Genomic DNA, 11,979 nt, shown 5'->3' with positions numbered 1-11,979 from the left:
TTTTTTCTTCCATATCCTTTGTATCTTTTATGACAGTGTAGACTGGTCACGTGCTAAAGCAAATGTGGTTTCATATCACTTTCAAGGTTGGTGTTATGTTACATAGTCGAAGATCTTTAATTATGGAATAATTTTTGGAGCTATTTACTAATTATATGGTTTAGAAATATTTAGTGAAAAATTGGTAAAACAATTTTTGGTTAAATTATGACTTTTTGTTATTTAAAATGAGTTTTCCATTGTATATATAAATTCAAATCTAAACCATAAAAAGTTATGGGTTATGGAGAGCTCACTCAAATCTTTATAAAATTTTGGTCAAATTAAAAAAATGAAAATAAATAAATAAATATTTTGGCTTTAAACTAACATATGACTAGTAAACTATTGCTTAATTTTATTATATTTTGAATTTTATTTTAAACTTTAAAAAAATTTATTGAAATTTATAATTTCCAATTATTGATATGGAATTTTAATTTTATATATTTTAAAAGATTTAATTTATTTTAAGATAATTATATTATGAAAAAACAAAATCAATTAAGATAAATAACTTGTATAATGTGGACACCTATAACAACTTATACTTGGTAGATTTTTAATCCTTCCCTAAATTGGGGTTAATATAAAGATGTCCCAATATATGTTGAAACTTTGTGTCAACTTTTTGTTGTTGTTGAGATATAGAGTTTAATGGGATAGTAGCTTAAAGAGGAGTAATTTTTGTTATTGAGTGGAGGTGAACAAATTTAAGGGAAACCCTTAATTACTAGATAAACTTGCCAAAAATGCAAGCATTTTTAGGACTTAAGCTTATAGGTAAATTGATATTACCACCTTTCTCTAGATGCTTCACGACCTTGAATGATGTAAATCTCAAGTGCTCTGGAAGTCATACTTTAAAGTTTATTCCATCTTTTCATGCTAATTGGAATGAAATATTTTCGTCCATTCCCTCTCTTCATGCTAATTAGAATGAAAATCTGAATGACAATGTATAATCACATTCTCTATGAAATAGTTTTTGAATAATAACATTGCGACTTTATGTAAGGGTGTTGTGGATGGATGTGGTGGTCAATTTAGATACTTCAAGATTTTGGATGAGTCTAAAACCTTTAGAATCCGCGTTAATTGGTAAAAAAAAGGGAAACAACAACATATAATCACATTTTCTATAAAATAATTTTTATTATAACATTAAAATTATATGGTTTTTATCATAACATCAAAATTTTATATAGAATGAGGTCATCAATTATGAATTACTACATATAATCACATTCTCCATAAAAATAACTTTTGATTATAGCATTACAACTTTATATAAGATGAAATAACTGATAATTTAAAATTTAAATTTTCCAAAATTTATAATTTAAATTTCTTTGCTATGGCATTCTCCATAAAATAATATTTAATCGTATATTATTTTATTAGTGACTTCATGTGAAAGTGATCATAACTTCATATCTCCATAAAATAATATTTGATCATAATATTGTGACTTTATATGATTTTATATGAGGTGATCAGGACTTCATGTCATCTATTTATTCATTATGACTTTATATGATGATGATGGTGGTGGTGGTGGTAGTTAACGTCCACTGGGACCAAATTGGTCTATCCGACCTATAATTTTCTTAGTTTCTAATTATCTAGCTCTTCGTCTTTCTTGGTGACATTGGTGTTGTAGCTTTCTTTTTTTCTCTATGGTCTTCCAACTTTCTTTATCTTGCATCTCCTTCATCTCTTCTGGTTCTTGGGACATTGGTGTCTTAGCTTCGTGATCTATTGTGTTCGTCCTTTTGAAGATAGTCGGAGAAGAAGTTTGGTCTAGGAGATCTGCTTTGTTGTTAAATGAAGATTTATTTTGTGTGGTATTCGAATCCTCATAACTATTGATGCTTGAGGGGTTGTCGAGTTCACTCTTTTGTTGTTGGGCGGGGCTTTCCCCCTGCTTGTCTTGAGAGTTGTTTCTTTCTTGCCCAATTTCTTGTGATTCAGAGTTTTCTCGAGAGTATTCTTCTTTGATGACAGTGTAGTGTTCTTTTTGTGCTCCTTCCCACCATGTAGATTTATGGTGATTTTTTCTATCAGAATTTTCCTAGGAGGTTTTTGGGCAATTTTTGGCTAGGTGGCTTGTCTCAAAGCAGGATTGAAATCTGAAGAGGACACTTTCATAATTGAGTTTCTGGTTCCACACATAGTCTTTACTTGTTAGGTGTATTTCAGCTGGGAATCCGGCACTAAAGTCCATTTCCACACAGATGCGTGCATAGGTGGTTCTGGCATATTCCTCTGTTTCTGGGCACCTGCAGTAAAATTTCTCAATTGCATTTCCAATGGATTTTAGCGAAGAGAAATTCCAGAGATGCAAGGGTAGGTTTGGCAATCTCACCCAAACTGGTGTTGAGGTTATCATTGTTGTTGAGGGATCGAATGATGGGTTCCATGGCCTCGTAAATAAACCTAATTTTTTCCAAAACCAAGGGTCGGAATCTAGAATACATTGTCTGCTTTCAGGGTTTTCAAAATCTACTATAAAGAAACCCCTAGCACAGGGGTAGATATTAATTGCATCAGGAATTAGAGGCTTCCATACCTCCGATATCCGACTGTGGAGAACTGTCAGCCGTGGCCAAAAACCATTGAATCAGTGGATTATGGCACTTTCAGAGAACTTCAAAGCCTTATTGAGTGAGGCGTGGACCACCTAGATAGTGAGAGCTGGGGCTTCACTAAGGATATCTCATGAATTGAAATGATCTAAAATTAATTCGTTATTAAAATTTCATTTCATCTCATTACATTACATAGTAATTTCGTTGAATTTTATGGTATGAGGTAGGTTTGTGATTTATAATATAATGTGTGAACGAAGTGGAATGGTTATTTATGCGACCCCACCCATTTCATTTCAACGCATCTACGTTTGAAAATCACTTCCCAATTAGGGTGGGCATTTGACATATTAAGTATGATAAGAAAATGTTGAATTCCATGAGGCTGGAATTTGGAAATCAATTTCTCGGTGGCATTTTGGTCATTACTTTTAAGTATAGATTTTACATGATTTTGATTTATTTGGTGGTTAGTTATTACCAAATTGCCCAGTGAGAAGGATTGATTCATTAGCATTGACACAATGTGTTTGGTGTCCAACGGAATTGTACCCTGTAAAGTATTGAAAATATGTGGTTGGCTTTGAATGAAAATGTACCCCTTGGACGCATTGAGAAAATTTGGAATGGCACCACCCGGTGATGTAATGAAAAATTGTAGAGGAGAATAAAAGATATATATATAGAAATTAACGAATCTCCAGACATCTTTATTTGGACCATGGATTTTATGTGAGATATCCCATGGATTTTAGCTTCCATATTGAATTTAGAATTTAGATAACCCTACGCTTAAAAATTACTTTGCAGATGGAATTAGACTCCGGTCAAATCGGTTAGTGTTTGGTCTTGAAATTCCAAATTCGTTCTCTTTATACCACAACCCAACCAAACCACGTTACGTTAGTCTTAAAGCCCTAATCCCAAACTGCTGAACTTTTATGGTATCGGGATCTGGGCATCTGGACAATGAATCATATCCCATATCCACCATACAGGTTTGTGTGTGTCCAGCACATCTGTTTGTCATCCTCACAGCTTAATGCCTATTGCTGAACCCACCCTCGCCTCAAGCGCTAACATAAGCGCGTCGATTTCATCTTTATAAGGCGCATTCTTGCTTGCAGTTTCCTGCGCTAAAGTATCTTTATAAGACGCATTCTTGCTTACAGTTTCCTGCGCTAAGTTGCATCGTTGTTATTATTCTGCCTATCACTCCATCCATTATCTATATTATACCAATAACAATGACATCTCTAACAACAGGTCCCCTTTCCTCCTCCACTGCCTCCTGGTGTGCCTCGACTTCTTATTCCGACTACGATGTGTTCATAAACCATCGTGGGCAACACTTTCGCCAGTCATCTCTACAGACGCCTTCGTGACCATGGATTAAGAGTTTTTCTGGACAAGCCCGAATTGGAGGAGGGTCAGAGTATTTTTTCTCAAATAGACCACGCTATTCGAGTAGCCTCTGTCCACATTGCTATATTTTCCAAGAATTATGCACAATCCAGTTGGTGCCTCGATGAACTCGTCCTGATGAAAGAGTCAGGGGCTACCATCCTTCCCGTTTTTCTCAACGTGAAACCTTGTGTGGTCCCGCACACTTGTGAGGACGGGGAGTTCGCTGAAGCACTGCAAAAGCACCGAGAGAAAACAACATTCGACCCTCGAACCGGGGAAAGGAAAAGACGTTACGATTCGGATACCATCAGAAAATGGAGAAACGCTCTTTCTGATGTGGCGGATATAACCGGCTTTGATCTGAAAGCTTTTAATGGGTGAGCATCTTTTCTTTCTTTTTTCAGAAGAAGAAAAGCTATCCTTTTATTAATAAAAACAGGAGAGTAAAAACAAAAGAGTGCACATAATTTATGAGATGATTTGTAGAATTTTATCAATTTTCCTATATCTGTTATCTGTTACATAGATGTCTATATTATTCCTATAATCATTTTTTTTATCAATTATATAACCAGTATCATTATATCTTTACAAAAAGACATTTGACAAACAGCAGAGTTCGCCCAAAAGATCAACTGTCCCATTTCCGCTCCTAAAAATGATTGAAGTATCCAGCATCGGTCAATACACCCCGTTCATAAGCATTGAGATCCTTTGCGATTCTGATTCTGATTCTGATTCTGCTCTCTGATCAAATGCAATATGATAAAAAGAGCTTACTAGTTGCCGGATTCTCCTCATCTCCTTGTTTTTCTTGTCCGCGTTAGTTTTCAATTATGTCGGAATGATATTAGATGCATGATACCTAGACGTTTCTCACTGCTCAGTTTTTTCTCAATTACAATTATTCAAGGACGAGGGCGAACTCTTAGATAAAGTCTTGAACAAAGTTTTGAAAACAGTTCCAAGAACACCATTGGATGTTGCTAAATATCCAACTGGTCTGGGCGAAAAGTTGCAGGAGTTTGAAAAAGCAGTGCTATCGCAGCATGAGGAGGAGTGGGTGAAAACCGAAATTGTTGGAATAGTTGGTGTGGGCGGGGTAGCCAAAACGACACTGGCCAAAGAAATTTTCAACTGCATGGGATCTTGTTACAATAAATCCTCCTTTATATTTGATGTTAGAGAAAAGGCAGCTAGAATGTCTCTAAACTCTGTGCAGAGCCAGCTTATTAAGGACTTGAAAGGAATGGATATCAAAATTGACAGTACTGCCCAGGGTATAGGGATACTTAAAAGGCATCTCTCATCTTGTCACGCTTTTATCGTTCTAGACGATGTAGATAGTGCCGATCAGCTGGATGTGCTATTGCCAATTAAGCATATCCTTAGTCCCCAAAGCTTTGATTTTGGTTACCTCCAGGGACAAGCATGTCCTCAAAAGCTCAGGAGTGTTAGGGTCGTCAATTTACAATTTACGGGGGCTGAATGCACGACACTCCAAAGAACTCTTCTGCTCATATGCCTTTTATCACTCACTCCCACCACCAGAATTTGAAGATCTGGTAGATCTATTTGTAAAGGCGTGTGATGGCTTGCCATTATCATTGAAGGTATTCGGAGCGCTTGTTTGCGGAAGAAATGACAGAAGGTACTGGGAGGAGCTATTGGATCACAAGACATTACCTGTGGAAATACATCAAAGGCTTAGAATCAGTTATGACAAACTCCACGAGGAGGAAAAACGATTATTCTTAGATATTGCTTGTTATTTCATAGGAGAAAACAGAGATTTGGCTATAAAATTATGGGGTGTGGTGGGACTTCAAAATCTAGAAGACAAGTGTCCACTGGAGGTGGATCATGGAAATAATATAAAAATAATAAAAATGCATGATCACATGAGACATCTAGGAAGAAATATTGCGCAGGACTTATCCATGCCCCTCCGTCTATGGTCTTACACTACAAACACCATTGATGACTGGTTGGAGCAATCGTCATCTGTAAGTGCTTGAATCTGTTAAAACCTTTGTCTTTGGCTTTAAAACGAACTTTTAGTTTTCTTGAAATTGAAGATAAAGATAGATCTGTGTGATTTTTACTTTTGATCAATTAACAGGTAACAACTGAAGTTCACGGAATCAAGACGATTAATCGAGCAGATCGTTTTTACGATACGCTCACCACGAGGAGTTCAGAAATGTCATGGTATAGAAGATGGAGTGATGAGGTATTGGGGAACTGTTTGAGGCATCTATTCAGTAATTTTGGTCGTGGTGGTATTCTGAATTTGCAACTTGTTACAACTGAAGTTGGTTATTTAGAAAACATAATGAGGAGGGCACGGTCACCAAATCTCATATGGCTCCGATGGTACAAGTGTCCATATTCTTGTCTGCCTTCCTGGATCCCGATGGAGAATTTGAAAAAGTTTTAGAAATAGCCAGGGGTCAATTCGAGATATTGTGGAAACGTCAATCTCAGGTATGTTTATTGATCTTTCTTAATTTCATTACAAATTCCATCTGTAAGCGAAAATTGTCAATTACATCTTTTTGATAGCTCAAATCTGAACATTGCAGGCGCCTCTGAAGTTGCGTGCCTTTCCCAAGTCCATAGGGCAGCTGAAGCATCTGGAAAAGATTATCATCTGTCGTCCACATTTACACGGCATCCCACTGGAAAGTTTGCCTGAAGAATTTTGTTACCTTCGCTCCTTGAAATACCTGGAGTTAAAAGGGTGTGAGAAAATGATGTCGCTGCCTGATTCCTTCGGAAAGCTTACAACTCTCGAGCACATCGATTTGACAAGTGCTTCCAGCTTGCAAAAGCTTCCCGATAGTTTTGGGCATTTAAGTCGACTCAAACATCTATCGTTCTGCAATTGCTCTAATGTGACCATTTCCAATAGAGCACTTGGAAACATTACCACTCTGGAATTCTTGGATCTTTCATCATGTAAGAAGGTGAAAGAATTGTCATCCCAAGTTGCACGACAACGAAACGGAACTGACTTAAAAGAATTGCCCGGAGGTATGGGCGAACTCTGCAACTTGAGAGTTATGACATTAGGAGGAGATTTGTTCACAGAGAATTTGTTGGAAGAGCTGCCACCTTGCCTCGGTTATCTTAAGAGCTTGAATGATTTGTCAGTCACCGGTTCACGGAAACTGACACGCCTGCCAGAATCATTTGGACCGTCGAGTCCGGATGTTAGGGACAAAAATATAGGAGGCAGGCTTTCCCGTGGGCATTTGCCCTAATCTTCAAACTCTGACTTTACAGTCTTGTTCAGAATTGAGGCAAATAAGCTGTTTTACTGGTTTGGGAAAGCTTGAGTTTCTCGAAATGATCCAATGTGATAAAGTGAAAGACCTGCCGAGTATTGAACCCTTGGCATCTTTAAAGCAGTTGTGGGTTGTAGGCTGTGACGAGATAAAGAGCATAGAAGGCCTGGGGAAGCTCACAAAGCTCAGAGAACTACGTGTTCGTAAATGTCATGAGATACAAGAGCTTTTTGGTGTGGAATACATAATGTCATTGAAGAAGCTGTATATTGCAGGGTGTCCCAAATTAAAGTGGGTTAATGGAGTGTTGGAGCAGTTGCAGCTACGACTCAAGCAAGGATTTAATGTTGAAAACAAAGATGGCAAAGATAACTAATTTAACAATGATTTATTGGTAGGGGATTTCCCTGAAACATTTTTACATGGAATCCATTTGAAAGAAGCAACTTTTAATTGCCAAGTCCAATACTGATTATGTTTCATGCAGACTGTTATGGGTTGTATTGTAATATTATTTTTATATAATTTGTTATAATTTATTAAATATCTTTATTAATTATATTTATAAATATGATTAATTGTATTTAAAGATATTTTTACTTATGGGGTCTGGGAAATGTTGTTATGATATGTAATTATTACAGAAAGGTAGTTTCACTTTGGACAATCTCTTTGGTTATAAAAACAGTATATAATATCATTAAAATCTTGAAAACAGATTGTAAGTTGAGTATAACATTCTATAATCATTTGATATTTCTGCAGACCTCTGTCAGTATGAATTGACCAGATTATATCTTTATTTACAGGACAGTGCATTAAGAAAGGACCGCTAGACTCTTAAGAGATGAGGAACTACTGAAGAGTAAACCCGCCAGTTTATATGAACAGTAATAATTATTTTATTCCTTCAAATAATTCGATTCATCTCTGTATGAGTGCTCAATTTTGTATGAAAGAATAGATTTCCTGTTTAAGAAGAGATTTTGGCCATTGTATTATCACTCAAATCTTATCTGAATGTGTAAAAAGGAACCAAAACATAAAATAGTTAAAAACACTTCTTTCTGATTGTGAACATTATATTTTCCTTAATATCAATTCAATCTGAACATTATATCTTAATCCTTTTAAGAAGCAGGTTGAATTTATAGTCAAAACGGCCAATGGCAGAGATTGAAGGTTACACTCTGAGTGCATATTCAATGCACTGCAAAATTGCAAATATGCACTGCAAAAATGGTAGTTAGCTTTGTGCTGTGGCAGGGTTGGGCAATTTCATAACAGACGAAAAGTATAGCAGTTGTCTATAAAGCGATTTTTTGAAAGTTTTTTCGGGGGTTTTTCTGGTTGAAATTCGGCAGGAATTTATTGGAATCCCAAGTTTGATAGCTAGTTTCTGCACAATGAAAGCGTCCCAGGGGTTTTCCAGGGTGCTAAATCCAAATATGCAGTTAAAAAACCATTTTAACTGCAACAAATCAAAATTTAACCTCAATTTCTTCTGCCGGATTCTGTCACCGGAATCTCCAAAAAATCGCATTATAGACAACTCCAAAAGTATATTGTGAGCTCACTGAAAACAATTTACTAAAAACAATTTTATTGATTTTGGGTTGTAATAAAGTTAGAATTTCAAAACAGACTCATTAATCAAATGACTAATTTAATAGTTTTCGCAATTTAAATTTTTACACTTTGAAAAAAAATCCCGTGGGCTGTCTTACCTCTACCCGTATTCAGAAAACAAAAAATCAAATGAACATTATCACTAAAATAATAGTGGCATTCAACAACATCTGATGGTATCACGGCTGACGCTCACCCAGAAGACACGGCGAAAATTTCCATGACAGTGTACATTGGTCATGTGTGTAAGGAAATGGCGTTCAATATCACATCACAGATGTAGCATAATGTTAAATAAGTGGAGGTTTGACGGTGTAGATTGGTCACGTGCTATAGAAAATGTGGTTTCATATCACTTTCAAGGTTGGTGTTATGTTAAATAGTATTAATTCTTTGTAGTTATTTATTAATTATAGGAATTAAAATTGTTTAGTTAAAATTTAGTAAGATAATTTTTAGTTAAATTACAATTTTTTTTTTATTTAAAATAAGTTTTTTTTATGGTATATAAATTTAAATCTTAAAATGTTTTGAATTATGGAAAGCTGACTTAAATCTTTATTAAATTTGGACAAATTATATTAATAAATAATTAAAAAAAAACTTATATTCTAAAACAACATATGACTAATTCTCCAATGGGGTGAGAACCTTGGAGCATAAGGCAATCAAGTCCCATGAATGACAACAAATGGCTTGCCGGCAGAGGATTGGCCTCTCGATCCCTTCATCTCAACCAACGCAACGGGAGGTGTACTGGAAGAGTTTATTGCAATCTTGCGAGACTTCGTTTCGTCTCAGAGAGCGAGGGTGGTGTAAGGTTAACGAGCGGGATGGCAAGGAAGGTTGGAATTTGCATTTGTGTCTTGGTTTGGTGTTCGGATCCTGGGTGGTATCATGCGCGTATGCATAAGCAATGACGGAGGACCTCCAGTGCCAGAGGGTGGTATTCGATATTCCTCTTTGACTTTGGTATGGTGAATTCAGTAGAGTTTTTTTCCCAAGATATCTCGGGCTTTACTGTGCTTGCATTGTGTGGACGATGGTAAACGAGGGAAATTATTATTTTGGTTTTCTATGGTTTTTAACATGTTTGAGTGGCTGGGTTGAGAGAGGAGCCCGAAGGTGGTATCGCAGGAGGTATAGTTGAGAGTGGCAGTGTCTCTGGGTGGAATTCCCCATTTCTGAAGCCTGGCCTGGAATTTGGCGGGACTGGTGGTTTGGTGGGCAGCGGTGACACTAGAGTCATCCTCGTGGAATACATAGGGTCGTCAACATCCTGGTGTGGTCTGTGCGGAGCTTCTTGGGTAGCGTCGGCCTGGGGCGTGTTCTCCCCGGCTTTTCCTTCCCCTGCTACTCAACCTCGTGCCAGGGTTACCATCAGGTGGCAAGGCAATGGCTGGCGTGCAGTGGGTGGCCTTCTAAGGCATTTTAAGAGCGTTGGGAGTCCTAGCTCTCAGGGGTGGTGGTCGGGGCAAAGTCCAGCAGGCTGAAATTTGAATTTTTTTGGTGTTGGCCCTCCTGACTTGAGCCACATGAAATAATCCGCATGACATGGGCACTCCTCCCTTTCGGCCATGCCAGGCTCTATGGGCTCAGATGAATTGGCAATAGCATCGGCTAGTGCATGCCGCGGTGGCAAGACAGTGGGTCGCTCTTGATGTGCTGACGTGGAACTGCGTAGTGGTTGTGGTGGAGGTAAGCAGGGCTCCAGTGGTCTTGGTGGTGTGCGGGCACAACAAACTCAGCGTCAGGGGGGCAGACAAGGAGGAGGAATAACTAACTGGGGATTTGGGCAGTGTGCAGCTCCCAGCCTGCAGGAACTTCAACACCGTTGTTTGGAAAATTGTCAGGAAATCATTCAAACTCTAATGGATCAGGTGGACACAGTGGAACGGGTTGTTTGGGAGGAGCATGTTGAGTTGATGGCCACGCTGGATAGGATGCACTACTTTCAGTGCCAGGTTAGGGAGCAAGTGGTGGTGGTCTAGCGAGGCAAAAACCACTTTGCAGAAAAAGTGGAAAAGTTGGAGACTTGGTTGGCGCACTTCGAAGGGCACGTCTAGTGTAACTTCCATCCCCCGCTTCCTCCAGGAACAACCCCAGACAACCCAACTTCCATTACGTCAGATGATTAATATGCTTTTAGGTGTTTTTTATGTATAGTCTATTTTTTGGTGCCTCTGGCCCTCTCGTTTGTGCACGCTGTCCTTAGCCTTCTTTCTATATTTTTGTCACTTGTTGCAAAGTACATCTTTTTCTCAAAATGAATAGAATATTGATTTATAGAAAAAACAACATATGATTAGAAAAAACCTATTGTTTAATTTTATTATATTTTGAATTTTATTAAATTTTATTTTAAATTAAAAAAAATAGTTGAAAATTATAATTTTTAACCCAAATTAATTTTGACATAGAATTTTATTTTTATATATTTAAAAGTTTTATTTTATTTTTATATATTTTAAAAGTTCTAAATTAATTTTGAGATAGAATTTTATTTTTATATATTTAAAAGTTTTATTTTATTTTTATATATTTTAAAAGTTCTAATTTATTTTAAGATAATTCAATGAAAAAAAATGTTTGAAAAAAACATAGACACATTAAAAAAATTAATGTAACTTTTTTTTTTAATCCATTCAAAATTTAATCATTAATAATATTCCCCCACCCTTTAAATTTGAAGATGAAAAGAGCACCCACTCTTTGAATTTGAAGATGAAAAGAGCACCCATTCTTTGAATTTGAAAATGAAAAGAGCAAAGCTCCATTTTTAATTATTGAATTTTTTAATTTAATAATAAATTAAATTTTTTATTTTTTAAATAAAAAATAAATTCAAAACTTGAATGACATAATTATATTAATTTTACAATAAATTATTAAAAAAATAATTTTTATACAAGCACAATCATATCACACAAATTTTAAAAAAATAATTGCATGTAGTAATTTGGAATATCTTATCAGATACTATCACAACATAAGTTTTCTCTCCCTTATTCATTGAGTAATTT

The 11,979-nt window shown here is 36.3% G+C and overlaps 1 protein-coding gene across 1 annotated transcript; it reads left to right on the top strand.

Annotated features, from left to right (window-relative positions):
• The first annotated feature begins 4,172 nt into the window (after window positions 1-4,172).
• LOC149215015 (disease resistance protein RML1B-like) lies at window positions 4,173-7,303 on the top strand. Its single transcript, XM_089389592.1, has 6 exons — window positions 4,173-4,414; window positions 5,223-5,317; window positions 5,430-6,043; window positions 6,160-6,248; window positions 6,353-6,524; window positions 6,623-7,303. The coding sequence occupies exons 1-6, from the start codon at window positions 4,173-4,175 to the stop codon at window positions 7,301-7,303; spliced, it is 1,893 nt and encodes a 630-aa protein (XP_089245718.1).
• The last annotated feature ends 4,676 nt before the right edge of the window (window positions 7,304-11,979 follow it).

Source organism: Pinus tabuliformis, chromosome 1_1 (assembly GCF_031772625.1).
Source record: "Pinus tabuliformis cultivar Carrire ecotype Pingquan chromosome 1_1, CPIR1, whole genome shotgun sequence".
In the NCBI taxonomy this organism is placed as follows: Eukaryota; Viridiplantae; Streptophyta; class Pinopsida; order Pinales; family Pinaceae; genus Pinus; species Pinus tabuliformis.
This window is presented reverse-complemented; position numbering and strand designations above follow the sequence as displayed.

Bases quoted from the DNA above. Each gene is read 5' to 3' on its own strand.
- LOC149215015 (XM_089389592.1), top strand. From the start codon at position 4,173: ATGAAAGAGTCAGGGGCTACCATCCTTCCCGTTTTTCTCAACGTGAAA. The intron at 4,415-5,222 runs GTGAGCATCTTT...ATTTGATGTTAG, and splicing joins GATCTGAAAGCTTTTAATGG to AGAAAAGGCAGCTAGAATGT. The intron at 6,249-6,352 runs GTATAGAAGATG...TTACAACTGAAG, and splicing joins AGGAGTTCAGAAATGTCATG to TTGGTTATTTAGAAAACATA.